At 38.3% G+C, this 23,695-nt stretch overlaps 1 protein-coding gene across 1 annotated transcript in view; it reads left to right on the forward strand.

The window, feature by feature from the left end:
* Positions 1 to 23,695, forward strand: part of LOC127620361 (adhesion G protein-coupled receptor B2-like) — a 449,688-nt gene that overhangs the window by 246,006 nt on the left and 179,987 nt on the right. The window contains exons 5-6 of the mRNA XM_052093573.1: positions 5,014 to 5,178; positions 21,695 to 21,859. Of these exons, the coding sequence (XP_051949533.1) occupies positions 5,014 to 5,178; positions 21,695 to 21,859 (330 nt within the window). The remainder of the gene's footprint in view (positions 1 to 5,013; positions 5,179 to 21,694; positions 21,860 to 23,695) is intronic.

Here is a 23,695-nt window from a genome sequence, read left to right on the forward strand (position 1 = left end):
ATGTGAACTCATCAATACACATGAACTCGTCGATACACAAAGTAGCTACTAGAGCGTAGCCGTGTGTATATGTGTGCATAGTTTATTTTCACCTCCCAGAAAGTCTTGCACACTGGTGAAAACGAAACCAAGTGTGTTTGAAATTAGCCTGAGCTAGTGTAGCTTCAATGTAGCTTAGCTCTCAATGGAAGACCATTGGTCCTCCTCTTGGCTCTTATTCAAACATAACTTGATTGAATTAGTTTAGAGTAGAGTTATTATTCAAAACTGATCAAGCAGAGCCTTCGAATGAAATGTATGCTTTTAAAAGAATGGAAATCCCTGCTGCAGTCTTAAATTGTCCTATATTTTCTCATTAGTTGATCCCAATTTCAAGCTCGGTCTCAATTGTGGACAACAGACCTCAATAGTGGTTTCCATATAAATTACTATACAAAAAAATAACAAATAAATACATACATTATATATTATATATATTGAATTGTGTTCAGAGTGAATTACCTTTTTTCAACTATATTATTATTTTCACTACTCTTCAGGAAAATCATGGAATTCTTTACCGTGTAGAAATCTGCAAACTACATCCACATGGACTGTACCCACCTGAGTTTGGAAAAATGCTAAAGTTTGAAAACCAACCAAACGAATGAAACTCTGACGTCAAAGGGACTCGGGTTCACACCTGATTGATATACAAAATTGTATAAATCTTTAAAAGAATGTGTTTTCTTCATTCCAAACAAAGGGTAAGAGTCAAAAGAAAGAAAACAGCTTATCTGCATTGCTAAAATGTTTATCCCAATGAAACCCAAACCCAAATTAATCTTTTCATGATAGCCTTAAGAAATTGTCATCTTGGCACAATGGGTTGGAGGATATGCCTAGTGCTGCTGGTTCTCATTGTGCTGGGGCACCAGAGCAGAGCTTGCCCCAATGTGCTTCACTTTAATGAAGATACTCTTTTCAAAGCTGATGCGTCTATTGATTAATGAAATCTGATACAATTTTCTCAGTGAGGGGAAATGACTGGTGAGGCCTAGATGTTTAAATAAACCCGGAATATTTGGATCATGTATTCATATAATTGTTTTTATTTTTTTATTTTCAGGAGACATACTGGTTATCTCTAAATTGCTTTAAACTGTTGTTTTGGCTTTCAACCCTTTAGCCATTCATCATTTCATGTGAAATGTAATGGGATATTTTAATCAGAGATAAAGCAGCGGTTTAATGATGTTTTGATCTGGAGTATGGATGATGTGGTTGCTAAAATGCTTTGGGAACACAGCTCATGTTCTAATGCAAGAACATGTTGTTCACTTAGTCCAGTGAGGCTTTTGTGTGTTATGCTTGACAGCATGCAGTCATGTTTCTCTTTTTGGTAATTTAATGATCTTACATTTTTAGCAGTTTTTATCTTCTCCAGTTATTCCTAGAATATTTCACATAATGTTGTCATTCTTCTTGGGTACTGCACACAGTAAGTGTTAAATTAGTCTTAGGGCAAAAGGGGCAATTACAGCTATTAACCATCAGGTGGTGCTATGCATTTGTTTTTGTCCTGTAAATCTGTTTTGACACATCACAGACTGGGATTCAAGAATAGGTAATTTGGCACAGCCTTTTAAGGGGTAACTGCTTCAATTATTATTTTTTTCTGCTACTGTTGTTGGTCTTAACTGTTATACAGTGGCCCCAAAAATAATACAGACACTTAAGACACACTTAAAATGGTATGGAGGTTATACAGTATGATGAAGTATTAAACCTAGTTGCATTTATTAAGAAATATAGCACAAAAACAAGCAAAACCTTTGTTAAGTTAAAACAGATTTGTATTTTCCCCCGCATACCCAGTCCACAACCACCTGTCATTCTGTGCTTGTTTATTTATTTCTATCTACTGTCTAGACTCTTGCTCTAACTTTCAACATCAAACGGTATTGCCTTTTTTGTTTTATTTTCTGTTTTGTTACCCACTGTGGGGAGAGGATAGACAGGCTTAAAGCCGCTACATGATGTTGCACAGATAGTGATTTGATGGATATAGCAGTACATAATAGGTCTATTGGGAGGCAATGAGCACTGCTGGCACATGAGGCCAGTATTCAACTTCTCCCAATGCCACACAAAATCAGTGTGTTTATCCTGATGTCACGTTTCACCATTTATAGCTAAAAACCAACAGCATCAACAGACCAAGACTAACCAACACCAATGGCAAATTGTTTGGAAGTCCAGACAAGCATACAACTTGCTGATTTGATGCCCAAATATCCTTAAGAGCTTTCAGTCCGCTGTAGGTTAGATTATAAATGATACACTGACATGATTATGGATGATTAGATACTTTTTTGGTACCTCTATGGGCACCAAGCAAAATTGCAACAATATTGGTTCTAAACAGGTTAAACAGGTTTCTCAATCATTCTGCCCATCTGCCAAAGTTAGTCATGACAAAGCCATGCCCCAACCTCACACTATTGGTTGAAATTGGCAAACAGCAGCCTCCAAGTTTTAGTATTGGCTACCAGGTAAGTCTGGGTACAAATATACATTTTTCAATGCCTCACAGTGTTAATTTGATATCAATATTTAAATCCAAAGATCAATCTTTTACCCCAGTGCAGCTACACTTGTATGTGCAACCAAATTTCAGGAATGATAAAATACAATTTGTAAAATTAGTATATTCAAAATGTACCAAGTTAAAAGGTCCCCTGTATAATTAAAAGCATTAGCTGAGAGAGACTTTCTTTCATACAGTATGCAAGAAAAAATTACATTATAATTGAAATAAGTCGATTTAAATCAGAATAGAATACAATCTGAAAGCTTGTGAATTAGTATCAAATCGGTAAATCGGTATCAATACCCAACTCTAATTTGCAGTTTTTTGTCATATTCTTGTTTTGCTTTTTACAGAGCCCAGTACTGTCACAAAGAAAGGTATGATTTTTCAGGACACCTATTTCAGTGATGTCTGTCACGTAGTAGGGACAATTCTTGCATGTAATTAAATAAAATGCTTTTGAATATGAAAATACTTTTTTCATATTCAAATTCAGAGTCCAGAATGTGGCTTTAGAAATCGAATTGGTTTAGTTATTTTAAAACTAAGTTGTTCGAGAAGCAAGTACCTTTGGTCATCTGGCAATCCAGCTGCCATCTCTGGCTCTCTCATCGTTGCTCATTCGCTTCATTTGGGTGTTTTTTTTTTTTTTTATTCTTAGTGCTCTGTGCAGTTCAGACATGGCTCCTTTGAGCTTTGCACTACAGAGCACTATCAATTATTTATCAGCATGCATAATTCACAGTACATTCCTGCTCTACACTGTAGTGCCCTTACAATCTCTCCCTCTCTCTTTCAAAAAAGAAAATAAAAATCTCCTCTAAATCTCCTTCTATGTCTCTTTTCCTTACACTTTCTTTTGCCCCTTTCTCCAAATCTTGGCCAATTCTCTTGCTGTCCATCCCTTGTCAAGATCAGTTTTTCTTGCTGTCCTCACCCGAATCACTCTTTTCAACCTCTACCATCATCCTTTTCTTCATCATTCCATCTGTATCTTGATTTATAGCATATTAATATCTGCCATCTTTGCTCTCAGATGACTGCCCCCTGTTTTTGCCAACTTTTTCATGCCATGGTTTTGGAAGTATTTTTACATCATCTGCATCATTACATCTCCATGGACATTAAAACAAATCTTCAATAAATATTTATTGAGTCATGAACCAAACCAAGCAGGTCTGAAATGAATCGCAGCATTGCAAAACTTTGAAGCAAACATGTATATTAAAATCACGAAGGGGGAAAAAATAAATAATTATAATAATAAAAAAACAAAGGTACATGAGAGTGTGTAATTAATTTGATTTGGGATGCAATGAACTGCTCATCCCATAAATATTTGCAAATTAAGTAATTAATTTAAAAACGAAGGTAGCCTACAATACAAAACTACTGATTTTAAGTCATTGACTGTAAGCATAAAAGACAAAACATTTTAGGTTAAGTGTACATAAATTCTAATATATGCAAATATTTTAGTTGTTTGATAGTGTAGGAATACTTAATTAGGTCATTCACAATGCTGCTGAGCGCTTCTGTTTCTATAAAAACAGTGACTTCTCTGATTCGTGGATCTCTCTTTGGGATTATGGGTATATATATATATATATATATATTAACCAATATCAGGTTGTGGCAAATACAGAACCATATATCATCGCTTAAACTCTGAGCTCTGTTAGGTCTGTTTTAAAAGATTTTTACATCCGGAATGTGACTTTACTCTTTTACATGCACTTTATAGGTGGGTCTACACAAAGTAGCATGGGTTGAACGTTGTTTGACTTTGCTTTAAAGTGTATGGCTGGTCTTGGCTGTGTTGGGTTCAGTTTAACTGTTTTTGCATTTTAGTGGTTTGGCAAAGGGCATTCATAACTTCACCTATAGCATCATATCAACCTGATAGTCATATTCTCTGCATTTATTTATAGAGTCATATCTGAATTTCTTGTCATCTCCATTTGATATCTGTTAAAAAGAGTTAAAGAATATATCTAAGGAATACTCATATTTTCTAAACCACCATCAAAAGAAATGGAACACTTTAACATGATGCGTTTATTGATAGTCAAAGACTCCTTGAGGTATGTAAAATCATTGAAACCCTCTCCACAGGACCACAATCAACTGAAAGCATTTCATAATCAAACGGTGCATTTCATCTACTTTTGAACTACCCATGCCTTGATATCTTGCACTCTGGGGCTCCTTCCTACAGGAAAAGTGGCATTTCATTCATGTTATACATGCTATCTCATATTAATTTCCTTCTCTGGGCTTCAGAAGGGTGAGGTGCAATCTAATGGTTGTTCATCAGGTTGGCGGTGTTTCATCTCTCTGTGTCCCGCCCCAGTGGGTTGCAGCTGGCTCCTGAAGAACTCATGGCCCCACATCCCTTCATCATCCCTCATCCCCATTGGTGGTTTTGTTGGTGTTTGCAGTGCATGGGCTGTGGGAGGAGTGGTCTCCTTGGAGCTTGTGCTCTGCCACGTGTGGCCGTGGCTCTCGGACCCGGAGCAGGATCTGTGTGGTACCCCAGCATCAAAGCACGGACTGTGGGGGGCCTGAGGTGCAAACCAAACTCTGCACTATAGCTGTATGCCCTGGTTAGTACTAATCTCCATTTCCTCATCTCTGTAATAGAGATCGACCGATTGTTTTTATTTATTTTTTAAAGATTCAGATTATAGGTTATGTGTAAGTGATTAATAACTGATATGCTGAACCAGATTTTAACTATTGTTTTATTTCTGTTTTTTATTACACACTAATATTGAAATGCACATTAGACTGCAATTATTATTTTTATTATTATCACTCATGCCATTTTATTTAGTTGCTTTGCTGTATTTGTTAACAGTAAGTGCTCAATTTTTTTCTGAGATTCATACTAAACTGGCTGTCTTAAAATGCCTTGTGCTATGTAAAATTTTTTTAATAAATTATATGTATATATATATATATATATAATAAATTGTAATTTTGTGACCAATACATATGCAAAGTGTTACTTTAGAAGAGTAAGTTACTTTTTATTGAAATATGTTAAGTTCCTTTAGAAACCCACCAATCACGTAGTTACATTTTTAGGTAGACCAGATCTTAAAAACCAATTAAGGAGAAAAGTGAATCTTATTATCGGTCTGTCTCTAGTCAGTATACTCTCTTTCTCTTCTTTACCTGAAACCTACATTTAACTGCTTGAAATTTCTGCCATTATGCCTTTTTCTGGATGAGTTCCTCTTTTTTTTTTTTTTTTTTTTTTTTACCCTTTTTTCCAAGTTCAGCATTGTCTGCTGTCTTCTCTCTTATTCACATGTCCTCTTGTCTCTGACCTTTCTCTTTCCTTTTCTGTGTGCAGTCCTTATTGCCTCTAGTTTCACCCCAGTCTACCTCTAGTCAGTATCTTGCGTCTCATGCACTGTCTCAGTCTGAAAGCCACTTGAGCTCTGTGTTTTCTGCTTTCTCTTTCTGCACCCATGCATTGTGGTTTTCTCTGAAATACTTTCATTATGCCAGTCTCAAGTATTTTTTAGCTGGAGTGCTACTCAGACAAAAGAGAGTGCTGTGCAGCCTGGGATCATGATATTTGAAGGAATAGTTCACCAAAAAATGACTTTTCTCTTGTCATTTTTATTTCAAACTTATGTCCTTCCAAACCTTTATTACTTACCTTCTTCTGTGGAACACAAAAGGTGAGTTTGTTTTTTGTTAAAAAAAAAAAAAATAATAATAATATATATATATATATATATATATATATATATATATATAAGAATATCCTGGCCACTCTTTTCCATATAATGAAAGTAAATTGATGAATGAAGCTATCAAGCTCCAAAATAATAACAATAATTAAAAAAAAGTCTCACAGAACTATAATAGAAATTGTCTATTTTCTGCACTATATTCAAAGTTTTCTGAAGAGATATGATACTGAGGAACAGATCAAAATGTAATTTCTTGGCATCTGCCACATGAGAGACATACTGTAACAATGTCAGATTTGTGAATGTATAACTGTTTTAAGTTAGATCTTTCTAATGAATAAATTGATCCAGTTCACAAAACCAGTCTGAATGATTTGTTGACGATCAGATTAATCCAGTTCCTGAGTTCAAATTCACTCAATAATTGATGCGGTCTCAGAGATTAAAGGGAGAGTTTACCCAAAATGAAAATACTCTCATTATTTTCTCAACCTCATGCCATACCAGATGTTTAACATTCTTGACTCCAGTGGTTTAATCCATATATTCAGAAGTGATATGATAGGAGGAACAGATCAAAATGAAAAAAAAATAAATATTACTCTAAATCTCCACTTTCACTTTTACATCTGAAAGTCACATGTTGTGACTGTTTAGTTTCACTTTAACATCTAAAAGTGAAAGTGGAAATGTAGTTTTAGTTTTCTTCATTTGTCTGCAGAAGAAAAAAACACATCTGGGATGTCATGAGAGTGAATAAATTATCAGAGAATTTAAATTTTTGGGTGAATTATCCCTTTAACAGCTCACAGGAAGGAAAGTTTTCAGTGAATAATGACTTACTGTAAATGTTTGCCTGTACCTCACATAGTTTTTATTGTATGACTTCAGAAAATATGGAATTTAATGCACACATTTTATGGACCACTTTTATTATGATACTTATATGGTCCTTGTTTGTCTTCTTGGAGCTTGACAGCCCCAGTTTCCATTTGCTTCCATTACCTATATATGGGAAAAAGCAGCCAGGGTATTCTTTTGAAATTCACCTTCTGTGTTTCATGGAAAAAGGAAAGTGATACAGGTTTGGAACAACATGAGGGTACGTACAAATTGACAAGTTTAATTTATTAGTGAACCATCCCTAAGCTACTGCAATCATAATCGAAGATAAAGCAATCACTGGTATCTTCACCTGCAGGGATTTGTTGTTCTACAACAATGCCGCTCTGGTCTTAGCGCACATGATCTATTTCCAAGATTAGTTATTACTTCACTGAGATGAGCAATAAATCATTTATCCGTTACATTTCAATTTGATTACAGTTAGAACAGTCATTCCTACCTAGAGTTGAAAACCTCCATTAGTATGACATTTGAAGGTTTTAGGGTGACAGCCAATAACTGTGGTTGTCTTTTATTTAAGAAGGCACAAATGAACAGCTGGGCCAGTCTGACCGGGTGGGCTTTGACTGACAGTGATTACAGCCTGTCGCGGAGCAGATCTTCCACCTGTTCTCACCTACTGAGACTCACCCATGCATAAAACCCATCTCACCCTCTTCATTTTTTAAATCTCTTCATAGATGTCTTACAAGACAACTGCTGACATGTAATCTCATGATATTAGTTAACATGGAATAAGACAGAGTCAACATAATAAACCTTCTCCTGGAATACAGTAAAGGATAATTGGTTGTGTGAATATCTGTGGATGTCCTGTAAATATCAGCATGTTTACTCTTACATTACATCAGCTCTATTTGAGTGTAGAATTACAGCAATCATTTGCATCTTTTTAATCAAAGTGTAAGCAAAGTGTTTGCAATTTGTCTTGAAGTGCAGTCAACAGACCGTTATTGTAAGTTACTCATATTAATTAATGTTTGCTTGTGTGGTGAGAGCATGAAAGGGGATAGCGCTTTTATTTTTGCAGAGGCATATGCTGCTTGTCCTCATTAAATTTTGTTTCATTAAAAAATAAAGAGAGTTTCTTAATCTTTTCATTTTGGAAGGCTTTGCCATTGGGTCTCAGATGTTTTTCAGACTTCACTATATTGACTTGTCAAATAAATTAGTTTTAGGTCTTATTTTTCTGACAGGTTGTAAGAAAGGCACGAGAAAGAGAGTGAGAATGATAAGAGAAAATAAGGTAAGAGAGAGATAGAGGCCTAACTTTTCAAAAGTAAAGATTAGCTCTTTATTGAAAAGTGGGATAATTATAAAGCATGGGCCTTGAAATATAGATGAGATCCTGTTTTAAACATCCATTAGAATTCCCTTAAACACTACACAAGTGTGTGGCAGTGTATTATATATATATATATATATCGGATGACAGAATTGAAAGCTTTGGTAAAATGTGTTAATTAAGTTATTTATTTGGTCATTTATGACTAAATGCTTATGAACGCATGCATTTTATAGATCCGCATAGATGCGTACCCATAAAACGAACGTACGAGCGACATGCGCTCGCCTCAAATGCCCTTTCATTGTGCGAGAGAGCGAGATTATTGGATAGGATGACGGAACTGGTGATTCTTTTAAGGGCGAATTAGCCAAATAGAATTTGGTGAGCTCCTCTGAAATGGTTTGTTCTGATGTAACTGTGGAAAGTTTATGAAAACCAATGGTATAGAGATTGAATTTGCTGCTCGGATAGACCTTTGTTTTGTGGTGGTTGCTCTGTAGCACAGGTACATCACATGGATGTTTATATGATGTGTTTATATCTATTATACGTATTTCAATAAGTATGTCTCGGATGTCAGTAAGACATTTAGCAGATGTCCCTGAGATGTCCGTGATTTCGAATGTTTACAAATCTGATCTGTAATATGTTTAGCAGATGCCAATTAGACTGATGCTTCCAGATGAAAAGGTCTATAACAGAAATCTCAGAGTCGCACGTAGCTTACGCCATCTTGATTGGTGGTTACTGGCACATGGAAACAAGCTCTCGCAGGAGCAGTTGCGCTGGAGGAATCCGCAATGCCCGGGCAGGGAGGTATCTTCCCCCTACCACAGGGATGGGAGAGGACCCCATAAAGCCCGTGCGTGACCACTACAGGAAAGAATGGACCTGCTCTGCTCTTGGCTTGCATGCCCGCCTCCAGGCAACCTCCAGATGCAAGTAATTCGATCCTCAAGCAAGGTACTGCACAGCGTTTGACGGGAGAACCTATGCTTTTCGCATAAAAAATTATTTATTCTGGATTTTGAACAAGAGCTCCAGTATCAGAAACATTGACACAAGGGCTTCCACTACTTGTTGCTTAATAGAGCAACAATGTTTATGGATAATACAACATTTACAGATAATGTAATGTGTAAATTATGCATTTGCAGAAACGCCTAGCATTAATAGGCACTGGCGATTAGGACATTTAATGAATAGTTGAGCCAGAATAGTTAAAGATGGGCTCCTGCAGGAGCAGAGTTTAAAACACTGTTGTAGCAGTTGAGCGTTTGAACTGGAATGAGAGCATGGTAAAAGGAGCTCTGGTGGGGGCTTGGAGTGGAACCACTGCTGTGTTTCCTCTGTTGTGGAATCCCCTGTAGATGCACTTCTATAAAGACGTGTCAAAGCATAAGAAATTTGACAGAAGGGTGTATAGCAATAAAATTTGTTAAGTTATGATAATTTTATTTAAAGACACATTATTTAAGATTGGGTAGCACAATTAGGAGTTGCAAGACACCTGAAGACACGTGTAATAAAAAGTAGCCATGTTAAAATGCTTGTTGAGGGAGAAAGAACGAAATGTAGCATCTTCTGACATGTTTGGGGGAAGGCAATAGACATTTATGATTTCTATAATTATTACTGCTTATTATTGGTAGAGAACAATGCTAAACACAATGGCCTCTGGGCCATCAATGGTACTGATTTGCGGATCACGGCAAATTAACTTTCAGTTTTTCTTATTTCGGCTTAAATAACAGCCATCAGAGGCCTGCAGGCCATAGAGGGAATAACATGTAAACTGTAGTGTAATAGATGTGCATGAGCAGCCATAATGGTGATCGGTAGGTCCAAGCTGGTGAATATAGGAAGCTTATTGTAGTGTAAATCACTAAGCAGGGGCAGAGGATGCAGCGACAAATGTAATTTATTGCAATTTCTGGATAATTTGTGAAGCGATCAGGATACATACAAAGTGGTGATTTGTCATTGAATTAGACTTGAAAGTAAAGTCCTCGGATGACTGTCCGTGGTCTAATATTATTTATCTTATACGTATGGTTTGGAGTTTTTTAGATTATTCTGAGAGTAATTAAATTATTTCTGTATTATAATGGGATGAGATGACTTGTCTCGTTATGACGGGGATTTACGGTATAATTTAGAGTTTGTGCCTAAGAATTGGATTTTTAAAAAAAATACTATGGACACCATTTGCAGTAGTGTTGAATAAATACAGATTCTTTATATTTTAGCCTGTAGTAAATTCTACAGAAAAACTGAAATATTCTGAGGATATATGCAAGGCCGAATCATCCAGTGCTGATGTCAACACATTACTTTAAAATTGTGTGGAGTGCTGAATTATGACAGAATTGATGAGTCACTTTCAATGGTAGACATAGGTTCTAAAAAATAGGTTCTAAGGTAAAGCTTCTTGAGTGTATGATCTAATGATTTAGAACAGCTTTAAAATATAACCGACAACATGTGACAAAATAGAGAAGATTTTCCTGTGAGATTAAAGTGATGGATTGATTTCACCTGTGTGAAGCGTTCATCCCGGTCTGCGGGAGGAGAGGAAGTCATATACAAAGGTCTATAATTTTACATTCGAGTAAAGTTTATAGAAAGCACTTGCTGGCAATGGGATCTCAAATGCTGCGAAAGAGGCGAGACATATTGCGGGATGCGTTTGAGATGCGGAACGCGACACACCTCTTGCGGAGCCAAACTCGGCTTGCCTCTGCTTGCACAGAAGCGGTATCTAGCCATAGGGAGCTATAGCCTGGTCAGAGTGGATGCTGCTGTGGCAGCGAGCTCACGCTAAAATGTTGCTCTAGTTTGGAGAGATATTTCTAATTTAGAGTAGCGGTCGTTTGAAAGGATGTTTACTTGTTTTGTGATATGCCCTGCTTTCTGAATGTAATAAATCTCCCTCTGAAGGGCATTTTGAAGGGAGAACTATCATGATTGTCATGTTGAAATAACTTTGAACAGAAATAAAAAACAAAAGGCTTAAAATGTGAGTTCCGGAAGTCCCACACCATTTAGCTTCACAGTGGAATGAAAAGTCTTCGAAGGGAATAGGGCATAGGGATGATCGCTTCTAAACGAACTCACCCTAAAATAGGCTGCACAGCAATGTAGTCAGGGCTGAGAGGAATTAAATGCCTGCGCAAGACAATCAGTTTGAAACTGGAGTGTGTTGGGATAAGTTTTAAATTAAAGCTGATCTTTTATTCCCTTACCTCAAATTAAAGCTGTGATAGAGCTCAAGAGATGTGAAGCCAGAGCAGTGTCCAATCACGGAGGCACCGCTCCGGGTGGAAGATGAGAGGACCTGAGGGCCTGGGTAGCTCAGCAATTAAATACACTGACAACCACACCTGGAGTCGTAAGTTCGAATCCAGGGTGTGCTGAGTGACTCCGGTCAGGTTTCCTAAGCAACCAATTGGCCCAGTTGCAAGGTTGAGTAGAGTCACATTGGGTTATCTTCCTTGTGATTGCTATAATGTGGTTCTCATGCTTGGTGGGGGGCATTGTGTGTTGTGCTTGGATGCCGCGGAGAACAGTATCACTCCTCACGCGCTATGTCTCTGCAATAACGCGCTCAACAAGCCACGCAATAAGATGCATGGATTGACGGTCTCAGACGCAGAGGCAACTGAGATTCGTCTTCTGCCACCCAGATTGAGGCAAGCCACTATGCCACCACAAGGACTTAGAGCGCATTGGGAATTGGACATTTCAATTTCGGAAGAAAAAAGGGGAGAAAAAAAAAAAGATGAGAGGCCCTCTATACAGCCATTTTGAGCTGTACTACAGGTATACAACAAAGTAGTGTCTGCTTCCGGTGGCAGCTTCAATGCCAGGGTCTGCTTCGTTGAGGACAGATTATAAAGAAAGAAAGCTATGGCAGAAACAATAGTTAAAGTGGCAGCTGCTGTTGCCACGAAAAGAAGAAAATAGTGTGCCGCTGCAGCAGTTTTGTTGAAAATGTGAGCTTATCTGATGATGGAAAGTGCTTTGCTTATAGTAGATCATCTGTCGCTTTGATATGACGTGGGTAAGTGGGCGGGATCAAATGCCAGAAGAACAGTCGTTGGATAGGGGTTAGTGGTGGTTTATATACGATTCTCCAGTGTTGATTGTTGGATTAAATGAACATGCTCCTCCTGAACATTAATAAATATATATTTATTAATGTTCAGGAGGAGCATGTTCATTTAATCCAACAATCAACACTGGAGAATCGTATATAAACCACCACTAACCCCTATATATATAATTTGCATTCAAAGACATTAGACGTGTCTCAAATGATGTACTATACATTGTGTACTTCGGATAATATCATCTCATATGGAACACAAACGTTTTTTACTGCCGCCCAGAACCATTAACTGACTTTCAGCTGACAAGTAAAACTGTTTTGTCAAGACAGCTTTGCATTGAAGTTACCCCACAACATCCGCTACGTATAGGGCAAGCTGTGAGCACTGAGAACTGTAGTACTCTATGTTGCATTTTTTAGTGTGAACAAACTACTCTCTCTGCTTACATTACAACATGATGTAAAATAGTGGAGAATTATGCCATCTGGTGTGCAATGATGGTCTTTGAAATAAAAAAGTACTATTTGTGCTAGGTGTTTTCGTTCGGTATTTCGTTTGTATTCCTAATGAGGCACAATGAAAGGTTGTAGATTTGCCTTACTGTTGCTGATATCAGCGTTATTACCTTAATTGTGCAATTAATTTCCCTCTCCCTTTTTCTTGTTTATGTGCTTGTGCAGGTAAAGTGAAATCCCATAAATGCTCAGCTGTGTTTGTTAGTTTCAGCTGCAGCTGCTGTCTCTCCTGGCAAAAACATTATGCGAGAATCTCTCTTCTCATTGGATGTTCTTTTTGTGAGCGATTATGAGTCCAATGCTCTCATGAAGACGTAGACAGACAGGCCTCATTTCTCCATGTTTATTGAGTTTGTGAGGCTTTAGAATATGATTATTTTTTATCATGCTCTTGCTTTGAGACACAGATCCTCCAAGATGCCAGACAGAGACAAGCAGCTGCATCTGATTGTTTTTAGATACACCATTCTACCAACATTAAAGAGTTCACCCGAAATGGGACAAAAAAACTGTCATCATTTACTCACCCTCATGTGTTCCAAACCTGTATGACTTTCTCTCACAAAATCTTCATTTAAAATCTTGACATCTGCCCTAACTCCGGAAGTTGCAATGTCTGATTTGTAGAATAAGTTGGTTCGTTCATTTTGTATCTCATGTAGGTCTATTGTATGGCTTGAGAAGATTTTATAATATAGCACACAAGTCATATGGACCACTTTTATGGTGCTTATGTGTCCTTTGTAAAATATTAAAAGCTCCAGTCCCCATTCATTGTAATTGCATGGTGTAAAAATAAAAAATATCAGTATGTTCATTAAAATGTGGAAATAATAACAGCAAGAGGGTGAGTAAATAATGCCAGATTTTAAATTGATCTGGGGTGAACTGTTCTTTCAACACCATCAATCCATGCTTCATTATTAAGTCAACATCTGGTACGGAATTTGGTTCTGCATGGATAAAATGTTTGAAGCTTATAGGGACATTTTTCTCAGCTTGACAAACGTCTGCTTTGACAGAGCAAAGGTGACATAGGTGTAATCTTTCATCATGTGCTCCGTCTTCCTTGGATTCAATTAGATTGAGGGATAATTTGATTTCAGTCCATACCATCAATCATATCAAGATACGCTTGAATGAAATATGTATCAACACCCCCCTCCTCCCTCCACAATTGAAATAAAATTACATTTATATCAGAGGTTAATACTGTATGTGCAGATCCTGATATTGTCACAGATAGTCAAAAGATGTAACATCTCCCCTACTGAGAAACAGATACTGCATACCCGAAAGCATTCATTATATACAAATAAAGCCCAATGATTAATGACACCATTTGATGGATGATGTTTAAGCATAATTCTTTCTTTAGAACATACTGAATATGTGTCCAACGAGGCATAGAGGCTGTCTAATGTTTGCAGTGTTAAATGTCTCATGTCCTTTTTACATAACACACTGCACAAATTCCATGTATATAGGCTGGCCTTCAACTAAATTATTCATAAGTGTTGTAATGGTGATTTGACCTTATAAAAAGTGACAGGCCCTATGTATTATTTATTCATAAAGAACTTCACCAGAAAACATGAGTCTCTTAATCAAGCAAGAATTAGTCACGGACTTCTGATGCCTTGTTTCAAATGCAGGTAATCCAGTATGCAAAAGATCTCATTTTGTTCTGTGCAAAATGCAAATTAAGTAATCATTTACTTACCTTCATGTTGTTCCAAACCCATATGACTTTCTTTCTTCTGCGTAACAAAAAAGTAGATATTTGTCTAAATGTTAGCTTCAGTCAACATTCCCTTTCATAGCATTTTATTTGTATTTATTTTTTTAATATTTTTTTTTCAGAAAATGAAAGTGAATGATGACTGAGGCTAACATTCTTCCTAACATCTCATTTTGTTTTTCACAAAAGGAATTTAGGTCATACAGGCTTTGAACACCATGATGGTACATGATGGTTGAATTTCCATTTTTGAGTAAACTGTCACTTTAATGGTTTGCAGGCCCTGTACTGATAAACACAATTAATGCTGCATATATAAATTAATTTAAAATTTGATTTGTGGTTTTGCCCTTTTATGTCCTGAAAATGATGGGTATTGATCAGTACTGCTGTTTCTTCCTTGTAATATTTTTTTCACTCTGAAAAAATTAATGTAAGAACTTAAAGAGGCATTAACAATGTACATCAGTTAAACTAATATAATTATTAAATTCAAGTTCCTCATACATTTTGTGTAAATTTGATCAAGCCTTTATTTAATTGCTTGTGCTTTTAGATTTGACTGAGTAGACCATCTCCCTTTATTAATGAAACACAATCTTTTTATCACACTTCTTTAAAACCATTCAGCTATGCAATTTTGATTAAAATGCAAGTGTTACTTTGGACTGCCCCCCCAACAACACACATTTTAATTTAAAGTGTCAGAGAGGTTACCTTAAAATACATTTTGCAATATAGATTTACAATTGCCAAAATTTAAATAGTAGACTCTAACACAACCAGAGCAGAACTGAGTTTTCCAAAGCTCTCCATTGGCACCAATAGTCTCTACGATCAACTTAAGCTTGTGATGCTTTTAGGGTTTAGAGTTCAGTGTCTCATGTAATTCCAACAATTCTACTGTATATTATAATATTTTGTAGCCTGATATCATGTTTGATTGTTTGATTGTTTTTTTTTTTATTAAGGAGACAAAACAGTGCACAGTAGTTTAATATTAACTGCAATAATACTGGTTATTGGTCATAACCAAATATATATATATATATATATATATATATATATATATATATATATATATACACTGACGGCCAAAGGTTTGGAATAATGTACAGATTTTGCTCTTATGGAAATACATTTTATTCACCAAAATGGCATTCAACTGATCACAATGTATAGTCATTAATAACATGTTCTATTGTGTTCTAATTACTATTAAAATTTGGAAAACAAAATCAGAACTTCTTAAAATACTTCTTAAAAAATCCTCCACGTGCAGCAATGACAGCTTTGCAGATCCTTGTCATTCTTGCTGTCAGTTTGTCCAGATACTCAGGTGACATTTCACCCCACACTTCCTGTAGCACTTGTCATAGATGTGACTGTCTTGTCGGGCACTTCTCACACACCTTATAGTCTAGCTGATTCCAAAAAAGGTAAATTGGGTTAAGATCCATAACACTCTTTTCCAATTATCTGTTGTCCAATGTCTGTGTTTCTTTGCCCACTATAACCTATTATTTTTGTTTTTTTGTTTCAAAAGTTGCTATTCCTTTGCAATTCTTCCCATAAGCCCTGCGCCCATGAGTCTTCTCTTTACTGTTGTACATGAAACTGGTGTTGAGCGGGTAGAATTTGATGAAACTGTCAGCTGAGGACATGTGATGTGTCTATTTCTCAAATTAGACACTCTGATGTACTTTTCCTCTTGTTTAGTTGTATATCTGTCCTTCCACATCTCTTTCTGTTCTTGTCAGAGCCAGTTCTCTGTCTTTGTCTTTGAAGACTGTAATGCACACCTTTATATGAAATCTTCAGTTTTCTGGCAATTTCAAGCATTGTATAGCCTTCATTCCTCAAAACAATGATTGACTGACAAGTTTTTAGAGAAAGCTGTTTCTTTTTTGACCTAATATTGACCTAAAGACATGCCAGTCTATTGCATACTGTGGCAACTCAAAAACAAACACAAAGACAATGTTAAACTTCATTTAACGAACCAAATAGCTTTCAGCAGTGTTTGATATAATGGCAGGCAAGGCTAGTTTCCTATTTTCCTTTAATTTGAGTCTCAAAGGCAGATCTCAGTGTACCCATGATCAACCAATGCCTACACTTTGAATATAAAACAAGAAAATTAAATAAAAATTAATATCTAATCTGAACTAAAAGTATCTGCTATCTATCTTTTCCTAAATTCGGGGCACCCCTGTCTGAGTGGAGACACCAAGAGAGACAAGGTTTTCCCATTCAGAGATGGCAGAGCAGACAATTATTCTCGCCATCCTTCTGCAGATGTCTCCGATGTCACAAGGACATCCTCACATTCTAATCTATAATACCACTACATCTTGGTCTGATGTCTAGCCACTGCTAGACTCTTAATAAATACTCCAAGTGAGGACTAGAACATGAGCGTGGACTGTCAGAACCACTCCAACCCACTCTCAGTACAGAGTGTTGGGTGTCTTATGTCTCATTTATTCTAACAGCAGTGCCTCACTCAATCTCTCCACCAGACAGTCCCTAACAAAATAATAAAATCTACCTATCTTATATATGTTTGTTGATCAAGTTTACGCCAATATAATTGCCCACATTCATCCACCATAAGCAGTAGGGGGCAACAGCAGGGTCCACATTATGGATATTGAATAATAAAAGCTCAGAGTCAGGTTTTGCAATAATCAAATGAGAGAGAGTTTGCTGATTGTTCTCTGTATGTTCAATGGGCATCACAAGTCAAAGAGATACAAAATAATTAAAATAAAAGACAAAAGCAAAATGATTCAGTGAAATAAATAAGTGCAGCTCAATGCTCAGTCAAAAAATGCATAGCTAAACAGAAGTGCTTTCAGTCTGGATTTAAATGTGGCTAATGTTGGAGCAAGTGATTTTCTAGTACCCAATTAGCAATTTAGCATGATTGCATAAGGATAAGGTGTTGGATTGATGGCTGCTGGAAATGGGGCCTGTCTAGATTTGATCAAATATTACTTTTTTCAAATAGTGATGGTGCTGTATTTTACATCAGTGATGTCCTGACTCTACTTTGAGTTCTGTTGAATGCCACTTTGGTGAATTAAAGTACCAGTTTCCTTCCAAAACAGCAAACTACGTACATTATTCCAAATTTGTGGCCGCCAGTGTATATACTGTATATATAAATCTGATTTGACGAGAGACATTCTATGAGTACTGATGGTCTCACACCATCAGCACTCCGACACTTCACTGTTTGTGTCAATTAATTTGTGTTCTTGCCATTCTAAACTAAAGTGTAAGAGCAGTGCATATGTGCTAAGAGCTATATGTGTTTCTTTTTATTGAATATTTTGACATTACATATTTTAGTCAGCAGGTTGCAGCCAAATGCAATTTTTGTGTGTAATATAAGCCTGTTAGGTGACATAAAGTGAGTCAGCATCAGTCAGTGTTTTCATTCATCAGAATTACGTGATCACTCAAATTAATACTACACTACTAAAGCTAGGAAATAGCTTTAAATGACTTTAAACTAACAACTTCAGCTTTAAGGCTCATCACAGCTGAGAGACACAACAGACTGATTAATTAAACAAACTCAAGGCACTCACCTCTAGAGAGAGGACATACTGTTCAAAATGGTCGAGGAGATTGTGGTTTCTATAGTGAATGACTCTTGCACACCAGCTACCACGAAGTAGGGAGCATTTCGAAATATAATTCAAATGAGAAAATAGGATGAATTTGACCAAAATTATATTATTTTCAGAAAGCTGACTAACACACTACAGCATCTATGCTTGGGAGTGGCAACAGGTGATCGCACACGCTACATCTCTCTTTCTCTCTCTCTCTCTCTCTCTCTCTCTCTCTCTCTCACACACACACACACACACATCATTGTTTCTCCAATAACTTGTTAGAAATAGCACAAGCTGTGATACTAGTTCTAAAGTGAAATTTTTTAATTACTAACGAAGGCTTTGACGCATCATTTGGTTTGAACTAGCAACAGTAAGTTCTTATCTATAAATGCGTTTTTATGACTGTTTTTCCTAATTTTTTTAATTTACTTGTTCATTGATCTGTTGTTTATAAACAATGTCACACTCACAATCGTCCTATATGACCCTAAATCAGCACTTCCTGTGGCCTCTTGCCTGCTGACAAATAACAGCAGTGCTGATGTAGGACCATATTGCTCTCTTGCTCGTGTGATATTGCTTAAATATATATATTGTGGTGGCCAGAAATATTGGTAAATATGAGCAAAGAAGGCTGTCTTTATTGTTTAACCATTTGATCTTTCATTCAAAATATTCACAAAAATATATCATGTAAAGGATATCAAACAAATGCAAACACAAGTTTTTTCAAAAACTAATATGTTTGTCAAATATATGTGTGGCAATTTTTTGCACCCTTAGAAATTATTATGAGTAACATATATCTGTAATATATTGCCATTCATATTTCAAATTTTGTAGTACACCTGGGTGACTAGGAAAAAGAAATTGTTCAGCCATGACTTCCTGTTTCAGAGGGGTATAAATATGAAATAACACACAAGCCAAATTCCCTTAGTCATTCGTCACAATGGATAAGACCAAAGCATACAGTTATGATGTGTGGCAAAATGTTGTTGAGCTTCACAAAATGGAAAATGGCTATCAGAGGATATAATTAAGAAGTTTGAATCAACTGAAGATGTTAAGAATTGACCTGGAAGAGAACGCTTGTCTATATTGTCTCCAAGCACAGCGAGGAGGATGGTTCGAGTGGCAAATTATTCTCCAAGTGTCAGAGCTAGAGAATTGCAAAAATTAGTTGGATCTTGGGGTCAGAAAGTAAGATGTCACCTACATCTCAAAAAGTAGTTTGGGAGGGTTTCAGAAAAAAGCCTCTACTCTCATCCAACATCAAACTCAAGCATCTTCAGTTTGCCAGACCCTACTGGAACTTCAAATGGTACCGGGTTCAATGGTTTGATAAAACAAAAATAGAGCTTTTTGGGAGAAAACACCAGAGATGGGTTTGACACAGACAGAGAGGTAGCCATATGGAAAAGTACCTCATGGTAACAGTTAAATATGGTGGATCTTTAACGTTGTGGATCTATTTTTAGGTCCTGGACATATACGTGGACATTGTGGTATTAAATACCAACACATAAAAAATAAAAACTTGACTTTCTCAGCCAGAAAGCTTAAAATGGGCCATGACTGGATCTTCCAGCAAAACAATGATCCAAAACACACATCACAATCAACACAAAAATGGTTCACTGACCACAAAATCAAGGTTCTGCCATGGCCATGCCAGTCTCCTGACCTGAACCCCATAGAAAACTTGTGGGGTGAACTGAGGAGGAGAGTCCACCATGAGGACCTCAGAATTTGAAGGCTCTGGAGAGATTCTGTATGGAGGAATGTCTTAGATCCCTTGCCATGTGTTCTCCAACCTCATTATTCATTATAGGAGAAGACTCAGAACTGTTATCTTTGCAAAGGGAGGTTGCAAAACTTATTTAATAAAAGAGTGCCACACATATATGTGACAAAAATATTATATTTTGATAAAACTTATGTTGTGTTTGCAATAGTTTGATATCTATCAGAGGATATATTTTTGTGAATATTTTGAATGAAAAATCAAAAGTTTAAACATTAAAGACATTTTTGCTTATATTTACCAAGGGTGCCAATATGTTTGGCCACCACTGTACAGTATATATATATATATATATATATATATATATATATATATATATATATATATATATGCCGCCTCCTACTTGCCTATCCTGAACAAATTACATTATTCTTCTCACCACAATTGTACAGAGTGGTTATCTGAGTTACCACAGACTTTGTCAGTTTGAATCATTCTCTGTTGACCGCTCACATCAACATTTGTTTCTGTCCACAGAACTGCCACTCACTGGATGTTTTTTGTTTTTGTACCATTCGAATCAGCAGTTACAGAAATATTCAAACCAGCCCATCAGGCACCAACACTCCAACATGCCACAGTCCAAATCACTGAGACCACATTTTCCGCATTTTGATGGTTGATGAGAACATTAACTGAAGCTCCTGACCCGTATCTGAATTATTTTATACACTGCTCTGCTGCCACACGATTGGCAGATTAGATAATCGCATGTTTGTTGGTGCCAGACGGGCTGGTTTGAGTATTTCAGTTACTGCTGATCTCCTAGGATTTTCACATACAATAGTCTCTACGATTTACTCCGAATGGTTCCAAAAAAAAAAAAACATCCAGCGAGTTCTGTGGACAGAAATGCCTTGTTGATGAGAGAGGTCTACAGAGAATGGACATAATTGTTTGAACTCACAAAGTCGACGGTAACTCAGATAACCACTCACACTGTACAATTGTGGTGAGGAGAATAGGATTGCCGCTGTTTTGGCAGCATGAGGGAGATCTACACAATATTAGGCAGGTGGTTTTAATGTTGTGGCTGATCGGTGTGTGTGTATATATATATATTTCCTGTATTTGTCAGAATTTCTTTAGCAGTGCATTCCTGATGGTACCATTTTTTAAAGTGATCATTATCACTCAACCCTTTGATAATGATTTGTCAGGTTTAGAACAGTATAATGAGTATAAGCAAGTTCCAAACTCACAGACTACAGAAAAACTCAGATTCCCTCTGTACCTTTTTCTCTCTGTATCGACACCTGTCCCTCCAACAGCCTGTTTTTTTGTCTCTGTTTGCCCCTTACTTATGTTTCCTTCTCTTTCCTGTCCAACCTCTGCTGCTGTGCTTTATTATCCTTATCTCACCACTGCAACTGTCTCTCTCTCTTTCTCTCTTGTTTTGTTGTGTTTGCAGTGGAGGGGCAGTGGTTGGACTGGGCATCCTGGTCTGAGTGCTCCATTTCTTGCGGTTCGGGCAATCAGCAGAGGCAGCGGCGGTGCAGTGTGTCGGTACATGGCTGGGCAGAGTGTAAGGGGCCGCATGCGGAAACTCGTGAGTGTACCAACCCATCTTGCGGGGGTAAGTCTCACACACACACACACACACACACACACACACACACACACACACACCTGTTAGCTTCCGAACTTAAATTGACAGGTACATTATTCGCACAGCTGTAATTTTGTTACTGTCCTGGTCTAAATTAATTGCCGTGCTCTGAATTGTCTATGTTAAAACCATGGAGACTTACCAGTGTGCACTGCTCATCTTGTTCCACAAATTGACTATTTGGTCAGAATATGCCAGTTAGCAGCCCTGATCTATCTAAAAGCATATTAGCTTCATGCAGTTGCATTATGTCTACATACAAATTGCAGCTAAATATGGTTGTAACTCCTCTTATGAGTGCTTAAAATGTTGTAGAAAGCAGGCTGCAAACAAACATTCATTTAAAAGAGATCGTTTGGTTACGTATGTAACCTCCGTTCCCCGAGGGAGGGAACGACACGTTGTGTCGGAGAAGCGACACTAGGGGTCTCTCTTGAGCGCCAATATTCACCTCTGACCTATTGAAAAGGGCCAATGAGAGTTGGCAGTCAGTATTTGCATACCCCGCCCCCGGTATTTAAGCGGGGCAAATACGGAAGTGCGCTGAACCGTGTACATGAACCGCCGATACAGAGGCGGGCAGGGATTTCATCCAGTGCCGCACATCGTCTGTACCTGGCTGCATGTACCCTTCCCCAGTGCCCCATAAGAACATCGGAATCCTTCTAGTTACCCTAGGGGGGGAACAAGGCGATGTTTGCCAACATGGGAACGGGCCTGAATTGCGTAACTGAGTCGAATGGTCCGGTGCAGCCAGCGTGAAGCGTTGGGAAGCGAAAGCCATGCTTCCCAGCTCTGCACTAGGGGCACCAAAGGGACGAGTATTTTGGACATACCCGGCAGCGGGGCGGAACAGGTAGTGCAGCGTCGGGCGGCTTCGTTGCGGCCTGAGGCTGAGGTGCTGAGAATAGACTCAAAGCACTTACCTTGCTCCGCGCACCCGGCAGGGGGCGGGTTCGTGACTGAGGAGGAGGTCTGATGCTGGCGTCCTCTGGACTCGTCCGAACCGGCCGGCCGGGGGACAGTCGTGGGCAGGCGGAAGGCGGGATTGCCGCGTCCGGTGTACCGGGACTGTCGTAATCTGAAAGCAGATTGCCGTGAGAACGGCATTTGCAGGCCAGGTGACCCAGAGGCAAAGGAAGTAGCTCTTTTATTGAGAATGTGGGTACCACAGCCCCCGTCAGGGGGTGTGGCAAATGAAAAAACAAAGGATTCTCCTCCCGGCCCTCCACCGGGGGACGGAGCGGTCTTACCACCTCCGGACCTAACGTCTTCGGCTCTGGGTCGGCTGTCTCAGGAACGCTTGGGAGCCTTCTGGGTCCTAGAGGGGGTTCGTGAGACAGGGGCGTTGCCGCCTCGCGGGTTCTCGACGCTGGGGCTGAGAGCTGGGCCCGGGTTGAGGCGGAGCAGGAGCTGGTTTCTTCGCAGGGGGACGCCCTCGGCGGGCAGACGGGGCGGGGCCCATAGCGGCAGGTCTGCGGCGGGGCATGATGTGAGATATGGCCTCCGTCTGCTTCTTCACCGCGGAGAACTGTTGGGCGAAGTCCTCGATGGTGTCGCCGAAAAGGCCAATCTGGGAGACAGGTGCGTCCATGAAGCGGTTCTTATCAGCCTCACGCATGCGTTCCTGGACCACTAGGGTGGCCATCGTCTGTCAGAGTGCCTGCGCTGTGGCCTTCGTCGCTCTCAGGGCGAGGTCGGTCGCTGAGTGCAGTTCCTGCAGCACATCAGGATCAGGTCCACCCCTGTGCATGTTTCTGAGAGCTTTGGCCTGGTGGACTTGCAAGAGGGCCATCGCATGCA

This window comes from Xyrauchen texanus, chromosome 26 (genome assembly GCF_025860055.1).
Source record: "Xyrauchen texanus isolate HMW12.3.18 chromosome 26, RBS_HiC_50CHRs, whole genome shotgun sequence".
Taxonomy (NCBI): domain Eukaryota; kingdom Metazoa; phylum Chordata; class Actinopteri; order Cypriniformes; family Catostomidae; genus Xyrauchen; species Xyrauchen texanus.